Source organism: Periophthalmus magnuspinnatus, chromosome 19, assembly GCF_009829125.3.
Source record: "Periophthalmus magnuspinnatus isolate fPerMag1 chromosome 19, fPerMag1.2.pri, whole genome shotgun sequence".
NCBI classification, from domain to species: domain Eukaryota; kingdom Metazoa; phylum Chordata; class Actinopteri; order Gobiiformes; family Gobiidae; genus Periophthalmus; species Periophthalmus magnuspinnatus.
In genome coordinates, this window is record NC_047144.1 from 21,510,812 (window position 1) to 21,530,104 (window position 19,293).

The following is a 19,293-nucleotide window of genomic DNA, read 5'->3' on the forward strand; positions in this document are numbered from 1 at the left end:
CAGGATAACAGGATAGGAAAACTGCTAAAAAGCAATAGGCTACCTAGAAAAATACATTCTTACTGTGAGTGGGCTTGCCTCTCCACAGATCTGTCCTGTAACTTTACTCTATCTACTTCATCTAGACATACAGGTGTGCCCTAGCCCCTCCCCCATCTAAAGTTTACTTTGCACCTGACTTGGGTGGGGTCAAAGGTCAGATGAATGTGTTCCTGACCTCTTAGACCAGGGGTCTCAAACTCAAATTATCTGGAGGCCGCAGGAGGAAGAGTCTGGGTGAGGCTGGGCTTGGGGAAACCCGCTCACATTGAACTGACTGGACACTTTGCAAGTTGTTGTTGCCCATATGGGATTTTGAGTATTTCCAGTGCATAAAGTGATCCGCCCCCTTTAGGGTCCTAGAGCCCTGAGCTCAGCCACATAGATGAAACTATTTACAACACAATAATACACAATAATAATAAAAACACACTAAACACTACACTTTTTTATTTATTTATTTTTTCTTAACAGTAACACACATAGATTAAACTATTTATTTATTATTTCTATTTTTCCCTATCAATAAAAAATAAATACAATAATGATCAGTAAATTAAAGCTATACCAAAGGAGGGCGCGGTCACCTTAATCATTTTGAAGCGGAACCTTTGTTTAGTACTCTTTGTTCCACTGGGGAGCATTATCCAAACGGTCCCTGCTGGTAAGCAAAACAAAACAGCCCAGCTCTTTCACTTTGAACAAATCCCTTTCATACATTGCTAACAACTCAAAAAAATAAAACGTAGGTCAAATTTGACTTCTATATTTTTATAATGCTGGCACTTATTGTCATGATTAACCCGTGTAAAGGTGCTGAAAAGATGGAGATATTTTAAGCTAATGCTACAAGCTAAAGATAGTCACGAGAAAGTGAATAATCCCATCATTTAATTGCGACGTGTAGCCCTCGTGTTGGGTGTGACAGGCTACTGACTATCACCTACCCTGTCCTAGTCAATTTTATTTAGTATAAATTAGATTAATCATGCTAGCGTTTTAACTAGTAGCACTGGTGAGCAAACGTTGATCATACATAGAATAGATTCACAGCGAACATGGGCTACGTTTGTCATCGAGCAGGTGTGGTCGTTTGTAAAATCATGCGATAGTGCCCAATGTCAACCTAAGAAACAGTGGCGGTGGTGAAAAATACTATCTAGCTGTCAGTGAGCCGAGCTGTCACCTTCTTCGCCATGCCTGGGATGGTGGCTTTCGGTCGGCGCTGGGGCATCGCCAGTGACGACCTGGTTTTTCCTGGTTCTTTTGAAATGCTGGTTCGAGTGCTGTGGTATGTGAACTTTAAACGTGTTCTGTCACCGGTAAACATGATTTTAAATGCCTAATCGTGATGTGTTTGTCGTTGTGTAGGTGGATCGGCACGTTGATTCTGTACACTTATCATAAAGGGCGTTTTGACTGCAGCGGCGGCGGAGTGCTTCACAGCTACATTGTTGGATTGTTGGTCATCCTGGCTTTCATCATTTTCTCATTAGGGGCCATTGTTTACGTCAGTGCACAAGGTATAGCTGGCTTGAACAAAACTATGTTAACAAATAGCTATAGGTGTGAAACAATATCCAACTGTCACATCATGGAATTAATGTTTGGGATGGTCAGAGATGTTCAGAGGTGGGTAGAGTAGCCAAACATTTTGCTCAAGTAAAAGTGACATTACTTCAAAATTATATTAGTCAAGTAGAAGTATAAAGTTGAGGTCCAAGAAATTACTCGAGTAATATTAAAAGTATTTGGCTAAACTTCAACTCAAATAAGAGGAACTTAGAGGAACTGTTGGGACATTCCATCTGATGTGTATAATTTAAAGTTAATGTAAGTGGAAGGGCAAAACATTAAATAGTGCACAAACTCTGAAATTAAATCATATCTGAATGAGTGATACAAGTAACACAAATGTTCTAATAATTTCATATTGTCAACTTAAGCATTTTTTGTCACTTGTAAACTTACTCACAGTGGGAAGTGTAACCAAAACTTTTACTCCAGTAAGAGCACTGTTACTGAAATAGGAGTAAAAGTAAGCTGCCAAAAAGTAAATATAAAGATTTAAAAATCAATAGCAGGTTAAGTTACAGTAAAATTCATGATACATTTTTTTCGATTTTGTCAAAAATAATAAATGCATCTGTCTGGGATATATATATATAAAAAAAGCATGATTGTGTAAATATACAGCCATATTTTTTAGCCTAATTGCCCTTCAATTTTCCATATCTGATGCACTGAGAATGAGAACAAACTGGATGTGAACAAACTGCCAAAATATAGACAACATTTCTGATGAGTATTAAAATAAGAATTGGCAAAAGATTAAAACCTATTTGTCACAACCCCCCTATGTTGCCACCTTCATATCAGTACATTTTACACCCAATAGCTTTTCATTCGGTATTTTGTAAAAGATGGACAGTTCTAATTTAGCCACAATTTCGCCTATATTGTTACATGCTCTACAAAATGTAACTTTTCCCCCCCAAAAACCTTCTCTATTAATGTTTCTTAGGCACAATTACAAACCCTGGTCCGCGGCGCTCCATTACTGCTCTGGTGTACTTGCGAGCTCTGCTGTACCTCCCAGAGCTGGGCTGGGCCTGTCTGGGGGCAGTGTGGGTGTCTGATGACAGCAAAGGGTGCAACCCTGCCACCGTGGGGGCAGTCATCGTGGCTGTTGTTGCAAGGTGAGTTTAAAATATTGTTTATATTACAATAAAAGTAAAAGATTATTTACCAGTACATTAATAATCATAATAGAAACACCAATATGTATTCTATTTACATGTTTATTTAGTTTTCAAATATATTTTACATTTTCGAAGACTGAGGGTCCCTACGTGGGCTGGTTATTACCCTTTCAAATTATTTTATTTATTTATTTAAGCATGAGAATTTTTTACAAGAACCGTTCAGTTCAGTACTTGAACAAACAAACCCAAATAAATAAAAACAAAACAGTTTAAAAACCACCCTGCTCAAAAGGAGTAGGAAGAAGTTTTAAAATGTACGGTCTCCTACTGCTCTTGTACAATCTGTGTAGTCTTTCATTTTCCGTTATTATGTAATTTCTACTTTTCAGTGTGAACACTTAAGGTACACACATCAACTACAGACATTACAATGTATGTACTGGTATGCAACCCCACACATGTTTATCTATCTGTGTTTTTTGCACATATGTTTTTCTTTTAATTGTTAATATTATGTTAATTGAGAGTGCTTTCAATTTGTTATTCTTAAAAAACATTTAAGGGGTGTATTATAGTATAGTATTATATAAAATTGGCTTTAATGAGCCTTTAACCATGTTATAGCTGTTTTCCCTCAGGATATACCCACTCAGAGTTGTATTTTGTTTGATTTCTGCTTGTCCATTGTTTTGTGTTTGAGCCTTAAATACTCCAAAAAGTTCTTTTTTTTTCATCAAGCCTCTATCTCTGCTCCCTTCTTAGTACTTATAATAAAAAAAAAATAGACTGCGGGTTATAAACATAGGCTTCAAAAATGTCAGTTTCGTACAACAGATGCTTGTGTTAAATGGGGATGAATAGACTAGGGCTGTAGTTCTGTTGTTCGTTTGAGGTTGGTCTTAGTCAGCCAAAATTTGTATTAGTTGACTATCATTTTATATAGATTATAAGGATTTATATGGGACGACAACAAAAAGGACAAGTGAGTGAGTTATCTGAAGATTTGATATTTTTTGGTATTTTATATGTAAAACGTCTTTATATACCGGTAAATACATTGTTTCCTAGTACACTTTTTCTGTATAAATAGTAGTTTCTGCATGAACTTTAGTGAGTCTTGTGAGTGCAGTTTGGGTCAGATGTATAGACATATGTAATTGTTTTAAGAGCCAAGCTTCCTTTTAGTTGACTTATGGAGCACATGTCTTTAGTCAACCAATTTTTGCCCACAGACCTAGAAGAGACATTCAGCTTATTCCCATAGCTGGGCAAAATGTTTGGGAAGAGTTCTTCCCATGTACGTCAGTATTGTTATCAGTTTTGGTATTTCCTGAATCATTAATTATCAGAGTCATTTCCAGATGAACTGACCACTTTCTCTCCACTGTCCTCTCTCTAAGTTGGATCATCCTGCTTTTCACTGGCGTGGGCGTGGTCTTTGTGTTCGACCCTCTGGGGAGCACTCGTCGCGAGCAGGCCTCTATGGAGCCCTTGGGTGTGCGGGACATGGAGAGCAGTGAAGGGAGCCAGTTTCTGTCCACGGCACGTTCTCTGGCTGTGAAGGTGTGGGAGAGCCGCCTCAAACTGCTCTGCTGCTGTCTGCCCCAGGATGACAGCCACAGAGCTGCCTTCTCCAGCATCGCCCAGCTCGTCAGTGGATTCTTCTCTGTAAGGACCAGCATCCTCTAAAGAAGATATGGCTTTGTATTGTATTATAATAAAATAAGAAAAGAAATACAATTTGATTACTACATATACAAATGTGTATGTTATGAAAAAAAATGTGATCAACAGACCTGTTCACTGCCAAAGTAATTACTGTTGAATCTATACTCTCAAAGTAAGAAAATTGTATATTTGGGACATTTGATTATCTACAATAATTATATTAATAAGCACACAATTGTACACAATGTTCAGTTGTGATTAGATTGGTGATTTATGTTTCAATAGTTTGATTTTATTTCGATTGCACATTTTAAACACGTCCAAGAGCATTAACTTTGAGAGAAAACAGACAATTTGTGTTGCTAAACTAATAGGATGTTTGTAGAGAGTTTGTAGGCAGCAGCTGAATAAGACTGAACATTGTCTTTCTTGGCACAGGAAATTATGTTACTGAAAAATGAAGTCTTTGCAATTTTAGATTATGATTTTGATTTGATTGCGATATATCTTGAAGCCCTGTTGGCCATTTGTGTCTATTTATTGCTTATGTAATCCAATCCACATTATGAACCACAATATTACTCATGCCCTTTGAATTTCCAAGACTTGTCATTGCTAATTTTATTCTTGTTTTATATTAATAGTGGTATGTGTCTGGATGAGCTTTGTAAAAAGTAAGATAACTTGTGCTCTAAACCTATGTGTTCATGTGTTGTTTGTGTGTGACAGGACACAGACCTGGTTCCCAGTGACATCGCAGCTGGCTTGGCTCTGCTGCACCAGGAGCAGGACAAGAAGGAACAGAGCAGAGACCCGGACGTCATAGCAACCCACAGCCCCTCCTCTCCTCTTGTCAGTACTTCAGCTTGTATGATCTACTTTTCACTTGGATTCCATTTTCTTGATGTTAACACTTCTTAGTTTTGTCCTTTAGGGGGAGGATTTGGAGACCGAGCTGGAGAAGGCAGCTCACTGTATGCAGTTTGCGGCAGCTGCGTACGGATGGCCCATGTACATCTACTCCAACCCTCTGACTGGGCCATGTAAACTCTCCAAAGACTGGTAAGGGTCAAAAAGCTGGAGGGTCCACACTTCCACAGGCAGCGCCTCAAGATTCTGATTAAACCCAGAACAAGACCTTGTCTAGACCAGGACCAGAATACAGATGCGTTAACATGAGGAAGAATGAAGTATGAACTGCTAAACTAATACAAGAATCCCATGCATTTGCAAGTTTATCACAAAAAATGCATAACCCCTTTAGACAATATATATATATATATATATATATATATATATATATATATATATATATATATATATATATATATATATATATATATATATATATATATATATATATATATATATATATATATATATATATATATATATATATATATATATATACATACCCCCCCCCCACACACACACACACACACACACATACAGCAGCCTTTGCAATTTACAAATTTTGGCCATTGAAAATGTGATTTTCATTTGATGGAGATTTGATTAAAGATGCACTATGCATTTTCTTTTCCTGATGGAACATCCACCACTAGGACGGTGTTATTGTTTTGCCTTGCATGTCCCACAGTATGGTTTTAAACCACCAGAAATTACTGGTATACTTGCTGCCCTATTCATGCATGTTAAAGTAATCTATTTTGGACATTAACACGTTTTTAACTCTACATAAATTACTGAAACCAGGAAGTCTTACGTTAGGATTAAGATTAAGATTTGAGCATGTAAATTGCCTTTACCTGTCCTATTACATTCCCTACTTGTATGTTTCAGTTGCAGAAGTCAAACGGCTGAGTATGAGATCGTAGGAGGAGACCATCTCGGCTGTCACTTTTCTTCCATCCTGCACAGCACTGGTTTACAATACAGGGACTTTATCCATGTCAGCTTCCACAACCAGGTACCCCCCGTTTGATCAATGTTCATTTCATTAACTAAAATATTTTTGTCAATGACATATATTTGCTGACTAAAACTAAAGTAAAGACTAACACTATGATTAAAATTGCATTTTTATTGACTGAAACTATGTCTAAAAGTAAATATTTTTTGTCAAATGATAAAAACTAAACAAATGAAAGAAAAGAACGATCTGAGACTAGATCCAAGTTCCACTTTTCAATCTCAGAGCCCCAAACCAGACCATAAACAAATTCACCATCCAAGAATACGTCCCATCAAGCAATGAAATACAAAATATATTTTCTGGTCGGATTTATGCGTATTTAGTTGAAATTTACATTGTCCTCAGCTAAAACTGGACTGAATCTAAAAACTTTTATTGGACTAAATATACAATAAAAATTTAAACATATTTTAGTTAGACTTTAGACTAAAACTCTAAGTTCAAATTTCTTATCAAAATGAACACTGCTTTTTATAATAATGAGATGTTGTTGTCCACAGATTTATGAGATCCCCTTCTTCGTGGCACTGGATCACAAGAGAGAGGCTGTGCTGGTGTCTGTGAGAGGGACACTGTCTCTTAAGGTACATGTTTTTTTATAGGCTTACTCGCATCTGTTCTATATTTATGCCAAACTTGACATTTTATCTTTCAGCTTTTGAATAGGTTAAGAGAAATATAGCAGATATAACAGCTGATCACGCAGAAGTGCCCTAGTAAACCCACATAACACAAACTCTCAAAGGGGAAGTGAGACTAAATCAGCTGTACATGTAGTAGACACTTTACATATTAACTAAACATAGCTTCTAACAATGGAACATATAATTCATTCATTTTATTATTCTTTTTTGTATAGATTTAACAAATGTACAGTCATTTCACAATATCTGCGTATTTACAACAGAACAGTTTAATAAGTAAGTTTGACTGGTCAAGCTCTGCTGTTGCTAGCAGAGGGCAACAAACACCTAATTAAATAGTTATGTGCAGTGAAATACCAATGCAATGACTAATGAGTACTGAAAAAAAGGAAATCATTTAAGATAATAATGTAATTTCTATTAATTTCGCTCCTGTCAGTCTCAAATATCTACTAGTTAGATCTACTAGTTCCTAATGATTTGTTTTGTCTCTGTCTCGATTCTAATGGCTCATAGTTATTTATTGGCATGGGCAACGTATCGGTACAAATCAACGTTAAATAATATGCAGTTGAGTAGGACTTGCTATGGATGTTAAGGCATTGATATTGACAACAGGAGACAATTGGTGGATATCGGCTATAAATCCTTTTTGGTCTATCCCCATAGTTCTTTGCTAATCCAAAATTCTACACTATTTCTTCTCCAGGACGTTCTGACTGATTTATCCGCTGAATGTGAAAATCTACCACTAGAGGGAGTCTACGGAGCCTGCTATGCTCATAAGGTAAACAGACCAAGGGACTCAACATGCATAGATTGTGTGTGTTATAGTGCTTTGTCATTTCTATGCATTACGTTAACTAATCCGTAATAAATGATAATGATAAAGCATTTGATTCTGCAGGGAATGTGCCAGGCGGCTGGTTACATCTACAAGAAGCTCATCAATGATGGCATCCTCAATCAGGCCTTCTCTATCGCACCTGTGAGAACTGTTCTACTGTTTCTTGTTGTCTATTATGTCTACACAGTAATTTTGGGAGTCCCAGGTTTGGGACACCCTGGGTTAATTACTCTGTTCACTCAAACATGCAGTAGTTAATGATATTTAAGATTTTTGAAAAAATCTTGCCTAGTTTTCACTAATTTGACAGTTTTGATGAAGTGTATACTTTTACTTCCTGGTTGCACATGGGTAGCAGATGAGGGTAATTTCACAATTACTGCTCCCAAGCAACCTTTGCAAACATGAACACTCAGTGCTCCATACAATGAGAGCCAAAATTCAATTAATTTACACTATAGATACTAAAATATCAAACTGTCAGAAAAGTCAAAAAACTGTCAAAAAAGTTTTCTTTGTATGTGAATTATCCCTGTTTTGGATGGAATTTGGTGCATTGATAACATAAACGGGGGATTCATTTTTAGATCTCAGTGCTGCTTCCTTTAATTTTCAACTTTTTAACCCCCACTTTTCTTTACAAACTGAGACTTGATTGATGTAAAAGTGTGATAAATACTTACCCTATCCAGACAGATAAAGTAATAATTAGTAAAACATGTAATGGATTAATATTGTGATGGTTTTGTGTATTGTGCCTTTACAGGAGTATAAACTGGTCATCACTGGGCACAGCCTGGGTGCGGGCACAGCTGCTCTGTTGGCAGTCATGCTGAAAAATTCCTTCCCCACGTTGAAGTGTTATGCCTTCTCGCCACCAGGGGGACTAGTGAGGTAATGGTTTATTGTAGACTTGGTTGCTATTCTGTGGTTGGTGTTATATAATGTCATTATTTAATCACACTGTCTTGATTCATGTTGGCTAAAAATTAAGCATTAAAAAGTGCCTTAAAAATGCACTTTTTTGAAGAGGTGGGTAGTACTCAGTTACATCTACTCAGTTACATTTACTTTTTAAACTTTTTAAAGAAGTTGTTTTTTCAGAGTATTTTTGTAGCAGCATTGTTTACTCCTACTTAAGTAATATTTTTTTTTGATTGAAGTAACAGTACTTACTTGAGTAAAAGTTGTGGTTATTCTTCCCACTGTAAGTTAAAGAGTGACAAAAGCTTTATGCTGATAATGTGAAATCTTTTGAGCATTTGTGTTTCTTGCACTGCTCCTTCAGATATATAGTTTTTCTCATTTTTGTGTCTATCATTTCAAAATACCATATTTTGTGCATTATTTCATGTGTTGTGCCTCAAACTACATTCACGCTACTACTAAATATGTATTATTGTTATTATTAAAACATTTTATTTATTAGGCGGAGGCAGTGGATGTTGCCGTGAAAGTAGGCGGTGCGAGTGATGTTGACAAGAATGACACCCACATTCTTAACCTGAGGAGAGGGAGAGATGGAGGAGTTGTTAATGGGACTGGAGAAAGGATTGAGTTTGTTCAGGGTGGACTTGGTGAATACAAAGAGAAGTTCGGTTTTATTGCTGATGAGTTTGAGGAAGTTTGAGGTGAAACGCAATTTAACTTCATCAAAACAGCTGATAAGAGAGAGGGTGGGTGGGAGTATGGAGTTGGTTTTGCTGGAGAGGTAGAGCTGTGTGTCATTCACGTAGCAGTGGAAGTGGACATGCTGTTTCTGGTAAATGTGGCTAAGGAGGAGGAGGTACAGGGTGAATAGCAGGGGACAGAGGACAGAAGCTTAGCTAGACCAGGAAGCTCATATTATTTTGAAGTACCTCTTACTCGAGTTCTTAGCTATTTGTCTCACTCTGAGGATCTGTCACCCTTATCTCTACGGAGGTTACGTTTCCCTGGATTGTTCCACAGTATGGTATTAAACACATCATGGAGATATACAAGTTTAATGCCATACTGCAGAATATTATGGGCAAAATAATAACATCTTCTTGGAGACAAGCAGGTGGCAGACCCTCCTCCAGAAACGTTACATAGTGCACCTTTTAATTTAGCAAGCTTATTGACCACAATCTTAATAATTAGTGATCCAATTCTGCATTTTTTGATTTTTTGTTATTCCTCTTGAAGATGATGACTCCCTGGACTCTTAATATTGTATTATTACTCTCCACTACTCTCCATCTGAACATTTGTATATTGTAATTCTACCATGTGAATACAACCTTGTTTTATATGACCACAATGAATTACTTTTTGCCTCGTTATAATATGAAGTTGTATGATTAAACAACCCTTCATATTTTCTTTGGTGTTCTAAGTTTTTTGTCATAATTTGTTTTTCTGCAGTAAGGCCTTGGCCGATTACACCAAGGACTTTGTAATATCTGTTGTTTTGGGGAAAGATCTTGTTCCCAGGTAAGACTAGACTACTTTATTAAAGCTTTTATTTTTTATCATGTACTGCTAAGAAAATTGCATGAATGTGGTGACTAGTCTATTACAGGCTTGAATGTGATGCTGAGTCTATTTGTGGAACTGCCTTGTTATTATAGGCACACATGCTACTGTTGTTTATTTAAATGTGAATTTTCCACGCAGACTAAGTCTTCCAAACATGGAGGATTTGAAGAGGAGAATTCTCAAAATAGTGTCAAACTGCAACAAACCAAAGGTAAGTAACAATCTAGTGCCCATTATTCACCGATGTCTTTATTATTATTAATAGTGCAGGGAACTATGCAAAGCAACATTGTGTAACTTTCTGGAGATGGCATGTCACTTGCATGATTCCATTGAAATAGAAAGTTAAAACAATACCGCAGAACATTCTCCATGAAGCGAGATTAGTGTTATGCCATACTGTGGTTATAAAATTATAGCCAAAGGAATAGCATTTCCATGGAAACAAGCAGAAGGACACTCTCCTCCAGGCCAAAGAAAAGTCAGGTTTGTGGAATTGCAAGACCGCTCACAGTAAGGACACATGTTTTTCTACATTCTACACTCAGTGAAAAAAAACCAAACAAACAAAAGAATGCATTTATTTTAGTTTTTTTTTTTGGCTAAAAAAGTTGCGTTGTAGGACTTATAATTAAGAGTTAATTAAAATATTGAGTTTTTGGTTAGGATTCATGTTATTTATGACATTGTTATTCTGACATCTGAAAAACATGACTGTGCTATAACAATCCATCTAAATAATGACAAACCAGGTGCTTTTTTTTCATAGTTCCTAATTTAGAATTGTACGTATAAAGGTGATTTCATGGAACAAGCCCTAACTACCGGTAAGTTTGAATGCTAATTGTTTTGAGATTGCATTGACATGTACAGACACAGAAGGTGGTGCTACTATAGCCATTGAAATGCCAGACTGTGCCATTTCAAAACAAACCTTGTTTTGTTAATTCAATAAAAGCATCTCCATTTCAAGAAGAACAAAAAACATAGATATCCCCCATGTGGTTCTTTGTTTGCTATTGCCATTGTCTTCTGGGCTATTGCTAGGCTACATTGTATTGTGCTTTGCTAACGCTGTTTGCTAACAACAGCATTTGTCCTACTCATAGATCCGTGGTACTATTGCAACCCAGAAGAGTATTTGAGTCTTGGAGAAAAGTAAACCTAATGCGTCTATGGTAGTTTATTTGCAATTTTACATTTAGTCACTGGCTTTATTTTAAAAAGCTTGCAATGTTCGATTTTTTTTTTTTTTTTTTTTTTTGAGAAGCATAGAGTATTATTCAAATGTATCTTTTCTAATGGGAGATCTACCACCTGCTTGTCTCCATAGAGATATTATTGCTTTGCATGAAACGTTCCACGATATGGCATTAAATGTATATCGAATTGTTTTTATGGCTATATCTTTAAAGTTCTTTACCTTACAGCTTTACAGTGACATCAGGTGACCTTTTTACACAGCCCTACCTCCACGTAACTATCCTCCCTCTGTGTTCCAGTACCGTATACTGCTACAGGGCTGTTGGTACGAGGTGTTCGGAGGCGATCCAGACGACTTCCCCACAGAGATGGACAACAGGCGGGAGGAGGAGCTGAGCCAGCCACTGCTAGGGGAGGAGTCCCTGATCATCCGCCACTCATCGTCTTATCAGAGCTTGGCATCCGACGACTCTCCCGCCCACGCCGTCACGCACTTACCGCTCTTCTTACCCGGCCGCGTTCTGCACATCACCGAAGATGGACCCACGCGGAGGTTAGATATAAAGCTATACGTCGCCCTCCCTTGTCCAATACTGGCATCTAGAAAAATGTGCGGTCACGTAGGTGTTTTGTTAGTAGCTTCCAATCCATATGACAAATAAACAGGCAAACGCTGTTAATCTGAGGTGAGAGAAGTTAGATTTGGTTCTGAATAAGGTTGTCAAAAGTATTGAAAATCACATATTAATCATTGATAAAACTTGTATCAAAACTAGATGCTCATTTAAGAAAATATCAGTACTAAAAAAGTCACAGCTCAAGGTCATTCAAAATCTATTGAGGAAAAGTTAATTTCTGTCCTGCGAATGTATCAGAACAAGTATAGACCAGTATGGATCACTATGGCACCGACCTGGATGGACCGCGTGGTAATATAAAAGAAAGTACTATGAAATAACGTTGAAAATTACATTCTATTGTCTAAAGAAAGAGTGTTGGAATCAGTATTGATACTATCGTGACAAGACTAACTCTGAATAATATTCTGGACATTCTAGAGGTTTTCTGCTGTAGTTCTACAAAATGTGGCAGTGATTGGATTATTACAAAACTTAGAGATCTTACGCTTTAGCACAGTGGCACAGAGGTTAATGCACTCACCTAATGCTCCACAGCAGGAAGGCCGTGTTTTCAGCTCCCAGTCTGTGTGGAGTTTGCATGTTCTCCCTGTGTCTGCATAGATTTCCTCTGTGTGCCCCAGTTTCCCCTAACATTATTCTGGGATCAGGACTCCTGAAAATGTAGTTGCATATTTCAGTGGGACTATCATGGTAAAATAAAGCTCAATAAATAAAACTGTAATCTGAAAGTAGGAGAGGCTGGCTCACCAGGCTACTAGACCCATCTGTCCTCTGGGCCCATCTATAATGATGTGGGAATAAGATGAACATGTGTTTTGTCCCTTTCCAGGCTGTTTAAATGTAATTAATATTTGGGTCACGTCTTCACATTTTATTATTTTATGATCAGATACATTTTAGTATGCCTTCATCAAAAGTTTACTTGAGAAGAAAGAGCATTGTGAGGATACAAAAATGAGAAATGACTTTGAGATCCAGGCGTTGTACAACAGCAGACTGAGGCAGATGATGTGCTGTAGCCTCAAACACAAGAAGTCACATGGAGAGTCTCCTGGGACCACCACATGATGTGCATTGTTTAAACACTGCTTTTAGCACGCTCTAGTTTGAATCATTTCTGCTATGTGAAAACTGGAAAAGAAATAATTTTAGGTAATAATAGTAAATTAATGGTAGAATTTACAAAGTATAATAATGCACGCTTTGGCCTGCTTTATTGGTAATATCCTTGTAGTTATGATACTTGATACTGTTTTTGCAATCAAGACATTCCGACTCCCTTTTCAATTTGATAGTACTGGTTTTAGGCACTAGGAATATATCCCACTCTGAGTTAAGCCGAGCCCCAAAGGGAGGAGTTTTAGAGTGAAACTGACACTCCTCCCTTAGGCAGTTGAAGTTAACTCAGGATAAATCCTAGTGCCTCAAACGAGTACCGAATGAGGGATTACACTATATCCTTGTAATCACTGTACCCTTGTAACTACTAACATAAAACAAAAATGAGCACAAAAGTCCAACATCCATCCATCCATTTTCTTCCGCTTATCCGGGGCGGGGTCGTGGGGGCAGCAGTCTAAGCAGGGAAAAGTCCAACTCTCTGTAAACAAAAAAATGCTTATTAAAAAAAGTAACATTTTAATGTCCCTCCAACACAAAGACATTATCCCATCATCAAATTCCATGATATTAAACGTATATATTTGTACGTCTGGTCTCAGGTCATGTTTCGCCCGGGTGCGTTACCGTGCCGACTGGTCCAGTGAGATGGCATTCCGCAGTGTCCTGATCAGCCCGCGGATGCTCACCGACCACATGCCCGACGTAGTGCTGCGGGCGCTCCAGAGCCTCACCACGGAGCGACCATTTGCACTGTGTCCATCCGCCTCAGCATACAACCAGCACAACCCCATCTGAAAGCTCCCATAGTCCCTATTATTCAGACTTTTAAAACTACTTTCAATGTGTGAATGTTTGCAAGAAAACAGAAGTCCAGGTATGTTTTGATGAGGAAACAACATTATATCATGGCCAAAAAGTCATTTTAGGTTCTATATTCTGTATAGGACCTGAATGTCTGCTGCATACGTGTAAGCCATGGGACGTGCTCTGGTATTTCTATAGTTTTATTATGGGCTATTATTCTTTTGATTGTAAGAAGGGACTGAAATTAACCAGACGGCTATTCCATAAAGCTAACCCAATATTTTTACTGTCTTAAAAACATGAAAAACAAAACTGGTTCTTTTTAGATAATTTGCAGCAGTCTTAAGTTATTCCTCACTTTCCTAATGCTTTCCTAGAATTGTAATTTTTCACCAAGATGAGTTTATAATCAAAACCTCTCCCAACTTTCAGAGATCAAAGTGGAGTTTTGCTGTCATGTTAATGCTAAAAACAACTAGCATTCTAACATTGCATTTTATGGTTCTTGAACAATAAAAACATTTTCTAATTAGATACAGACGTCACGTAGCAGCCTCATTTTGATGAGGTGCTTATTTAACATAGCTACACCGCCTGGCCAAAAAAAAAGTCACCATCTGGATTTAACTAAGCAAATAGGTACAAGCCTCCTGCAGTTGGTCCGGTCTAGGTGCAGCAACAGTCTGAGGTCAGCTGACACCTGAATATACTGAATGACCAGGTTATTCCATCAATGGATTTTTTTCTTTCCTGATGACATGGGTATATTCCAAGATGACAATACCAGGATTCATCAGGCTCAAATTGTGAAAGAGTGGATCAGGAGTAGGAGACATCATTTTCATACATGGATTGTCCACCACAGAATCTTGTGACATTGCAGAAGCGAATTAGAATGTGTGACCTTTTTTTTTTTTGGTGGAGACTTTTTTTTTTGCCCAGGCAGTAGTGTATATTACTACTATAAATCAAATTATGCACACAATAATAGCAGATTCTTTATTACCATGTGGTCTTATGGTATTCTTAAATAGACAAAGATTAATCTAGAACTCTGCATAAAAAGTCTAATTTAGTCTTTTTTCATAATCTGTTAAGGTTCATTATTGATTAGTTCTATTTAATAATGCTGTAGTCGACTAAAGAAATTCTCGGTCGACTAAAGAAATTCTCGGTCGACTAAAGACATGTCCTGCGATCAAGTAGTCGACTAAAAAGAGGGAGTGGCAAAAAACTATTACATATCTAATATCTGACCCAAACTACACTCACAAGTCTACATCTGCACGGGAGTTTGTACAAAATCAACTATGTAGAAAAAAGTACTAGGAAACAATGTATTCATATAAAGACTTTTGAATCATGAGTTACATCTACGTTTTTACATGTAAATACCACAAATGCCAAATCTTCAGCTAAATCACCCACTCACTCACTTCTCCTTTCTGCTGATGTCTGTAAATCTAATTCTAAATGTGTCTAAATAAAATGTAATACAAATTTTAATGAACTAAACAAACTACAGGCCTACTATCTATGTAAAACAATGTCAATCCTATATATTTAATACATAAAAAAAAGTAAAGAAAATGACAAAATAGCAAACTACATCAGAGATTCTCACTCACAAATACGGCAGAAAATATTACAATCTCAAATGATAATTATACACGATATAAATGTGAACAAACCCAACTATTGTTTAACTAGAACTGCAATGTTTTTATTTACGCAGATGTAATGGTTTTATGGAATAGCCCTGCGCCGGCATGTTAGGTTGGAGCACAATTTGTTACCAAGCACTTTTAATAGAACTCTTTAATTTACTTTTATTTAATTATTTTGTCTTTGAGCGGCTTGATGCCATGCTAAAAGAATGTGCGTTGTGTACAATATTTGTATAGTCAGTGTTTTTGTGCGTGTGTGACTGCTGTTTGATGGTTCAATTCCCCTGATATGACTGAATTATTTCCAAACTTGAGGGGTAGCATCCATCTTCCCCGTGTTATTAGTACCTGTGTATGTTTATGGTGTATCGTCATAACACATCAAGGTGAACAGTGCCTATGCTTTACTGAAAACAATGGGGCGGTCGCTATTACATGCTGTTTGATTTGTGCATGAAAAGGCGATAATTGTACCCAGACCTGCTATTGTTTACACAAATTGTTTTTTTTCAGGAAGTGTCATCAGCTTGCATTAATATTTCCGATTAAACATGATGTGACTGCGTTGGGCTCCTTGATGCAAAATAAATTGTAATCAAATACCTACAAGTTTCGACTATGGGTTTTCATGGTATATATAACATATGATCCAAGTAAAAATGTACATTTAAAGATGCACTATGTAATTATTGCTTTGCTTGGAATATTTCACAGTATGTCATTATTAAACTTGCTTATTTCCATGGAGAGAAGCAGGAGACATTAACAGGCGAAGTTACAGGCCAAATTTCCGGAGAGGCAATTCAACTTGGTTAGAATACAGTACATGCTTTGTTGTACATGTTTTGCAATGTATTTTTGCAATTTAGTAATAAAACACCTGTACCTGAACAATCCAGGTAAAGCAATGACTTCCCCATTAAGACAAACCTGAAAAGTTACACCGTGCAGCTTCAATTACAGTGAGAACAGTGGTCCACAATTTGGACTCCGTATACTACTCCCCTAGTCTGTTGCTCAAACCACAAAAATAGTAATACACTTAAAAAAAATACTAAAAACTTTATGAAACTACCTGAAATAAGTTGCTAACAATGTTATATTGTTTTGTCACACTCTATAAACTACTTTTTAATAGCTCAATAAAATGTTAAAGTATGCCAGCTGTTATTACAAGAAGGTTTATTGAAGTAATAAACATATACTACTATATTCATCTACTCCTTTAGAAACCTACTTTGTCTTGCTCCTGTCTGCCACTACAGACTCGGTACGCTTCTGTTTTACACCTATTACATGTCAAAATATTTCTTTAATAAGTAAAAGATGACTAACTTCAGGTTGGCTGGTCCAGTGGTCCTCCCACTGCCCATCCCTGAGTGCTCCCTACCACGTGAAGTGAGTCAAACAAATAGTCAAAACACAGGGCGCCTTCACGTGCACACTTGCAAATACAGTTTTTATATGAATGAAAGCTTGTAGTAACCATATGGTAAGTTCTTGGTAGTAGTAGTAACTATTGCAATAACTAAAAAATATATCAAAATAAAACAATTAACTCACAATATTTTTATGTAGTTAGGCGTTGGTCAAAAATGTGGATACTACTGGCAGGGTTTTGAAAGTGGGAATTCTCAGTTGTACTTATCGATTACGACCAATTTGTTTTCAGTATTATTCGCGTAAGCCATTAATAAATACACAATAGCTGTTTTGTAACATAGGCGTACACCATATGACTTATTCGTGAAGAAAACTATTTTTAATCGTGTGTGACTCGCTCAGAATCTCCTCCCAACACATGACTCCTGACTCTCGCTTGTTTAGGCAGGCTCCTGTCCCGTCTCCATAGTTTCTGAGGGTCCTTGAACGCGGCGGCAGGAGCTCATCTGTTGGACGCAGGGAAACTAATCAGCGGAGCCAAGTTAAGACTTCAGCCCGCCGCGCTAGCTCCCTCCCGGGCTAGCGAGCTCCACAAGTCCCCGGAACCAACGGACACTGTTTGGAAGTAGTAGTAACGGTCAACCGCGCGGGGATAACGATGTTTTAGGAAAGTTTTAACGCGGTGGGAAGTACCGGGCGGACTGTTAGTGGTAGCCAGCTGAAGGGACTCGCTCTCGGCTTAGCACTTTGCCGTTAGCCGTGGGGAAAAATAAGTGCAAAAACATGGAGCTGGACGAAGTAGTTCTGTACCACGACGATTCGGGTAACTCCGCCGTCATGTCCGAGCGGGTCTCCGGCCTGGCCAGCTCCATCTACCGGGAGTTTGAGCGGCTCATCGAGAAGTACGACGAGGACGTGGTGAAGGAGCTGATGCCGCTGGTGGTGGCCGTGCTGGAGAACCTGGAGACGGCGTGCGGGGTGAGCCAGGAGCGGGAAGTGGAGCTGGAGCTTTTGAAGGAGGACAACGAGCAGCTGGTCACGCAGTACGAGAGGGAGAAGGCGCTGAGGAAACACGCCGAGGAAGTGAGTCCAAGTTCGGCCAAACTTTGCACTACTTTGCCGCAGATTTACCAGGCGCATGACCAAGCCCCGTGTGAAAATACAGAATGTACTTGAAAAAAGTCTTATTATAGATGCATCTATTAACCTAAACTAACGAAAATACAGTATAATATAGTTTAAAACCGTGTCTAATATTCGGCTTGCTGCAATAACTACTGTGACCCAGGCAGCGCAGATTTACATTATACACAAACCACTATGATAAGCAGATATCCAGTCAGGAAACTTCATGTGGGACTGTACCCGCACACGCAAATAACTTTGTGTCAGACATTGTTTGTGATGACTGTAGGGAACACACTGTCTCCACAGCTGATCATAGCCATGTACTGTGCTGTATATGGTTCAATATTGACACAGTATCTCACAGTGGGATGGTCAGTCAGTCTGCATTACTGCATTAAAGCCAGGGTCAATCAGCCAGTAGTACTGCTTTAAAGTCATGGCACTACTGGTACTTGGGTAGCCTGTCACATAACAAACTTGGAAGGGTGATATATTATTTGCTACAGAAAATACGTCAACAAGCGATAATAAACTACCTCATGACGCAGTAACTCTAAAGGATAATCACAGTATGCATTTTTCTATATGTTTCTACACTGTTAAAAACACGAGCTGTAATAAATAAGCAGCTGAATGAAATGGTTTAAAAATGAGTTTGTCTATAATTCAGGGATGTTTAAACTTTTTTCACTGAAGGCTTCATATAGAAACTTACACAGAGCGAAGGGGCACAAACTACACCACAGTGTCATTCAAAATGTTGTATTTGATGTAGATTTGACTGATCCACAACACTATTAGTAAAACTTGGAATGTTTATGTTAATATTGTCTGTATCACACAAAAATGTTTGTTATTTAAGTAAATTATTATAGGAGAATTTAAAAAATGTACAAAAAAGTGCTACATTGGGTCATTTGGGACATATCAGTAGGAAACATGGGGCCTAACAAAATTGTTCTGAGGGCTGGATGTCAGTGCTATAATCATAGAAGTTATTAATT

At 37.8% G+C, this 19,293-nt stretch overlaps 2 protein-coding genes across 5 annotated transcripts in view; both read left to right on the top strand.

Annotated features, from left to right (window-relative positions):
• Positions 1-666: 666 nt before the first annotated feature.
• On the top strand, positions 667-16,387 carry daglb (diacylglycerol lipase, beta). The gene is made up of 15 exons (XM_033984253.2): positions 667-1,330; positions 1,411-1,562; positions 2,564-2,738; positions 4,145-4,412; positions 5,142-5,264; positions 5,347-5,474; positions 6,216-6,342; positions 6,849-6,932; positions 7,702-7,779; positions 7,900-7,980; positions 8,606-8,733; positions 10,228-10,296; positions 10,480-10,552; positions 11,844-12,097; positions 13,907-16,387. The coding sequence occupies exons 1-15, from the start codon at positions 1,236-1,238 to the stop codon at positions 14,100-14,102; spliced, it is 2,031 nt and encodes a 676-aa protein (XP_033840144.1). The 5' UTR covers positions 667-1,235; the 3' UTR covers positions 14,103-16,387.
• Positions 16,388-17,646: 1,259 nt separating this feature from the next.
• The window catches only part of spag9b (sperm associated antigen 9b), a 49,152-nt gene continuing 47,505 nt past the window's right edge, over positions 17,647-19,293 (top strand). For all 4 annotated transcript variants that reach the window (XM_055229779.1, XM_055229780.1, XM_033984251.2 and 1 more), the window contains exon 1: positions 17,647-18,244. In XM_055229779.1, the coding sequence (XP_055085754.1) occupies positions 17,945-18,244 (300 nt within the window). In that variant the 5' untranslated portion in view covers positions 17,647-17,944. The remainder of the gene's footprint in view (positions 18,245-19,293) is intronic.

Coding starts and splice junctions, on each gene's coding strand:
- daglb (XM_033984253.2), top strand. CDS start 1,236: ATGCCTGGGATGGTGGCTTTCGGTCGGCGCTGGGGCATCGCCAGTGAC. Junction 7,981..8,605: donor AGGCCTTCTCTATCGCACCT/GTGAGAACTGTT, acceptor GTGCCTTTACAG/GAGTATAAACTGGTCATCAC. Junction 10,553..11,843: donor CAAACTGCAACAAACCAAAG/GTAAGTAACAAT, acceptor TCTGTGTTCCAG/TACCGTATACTGCTACAGGG.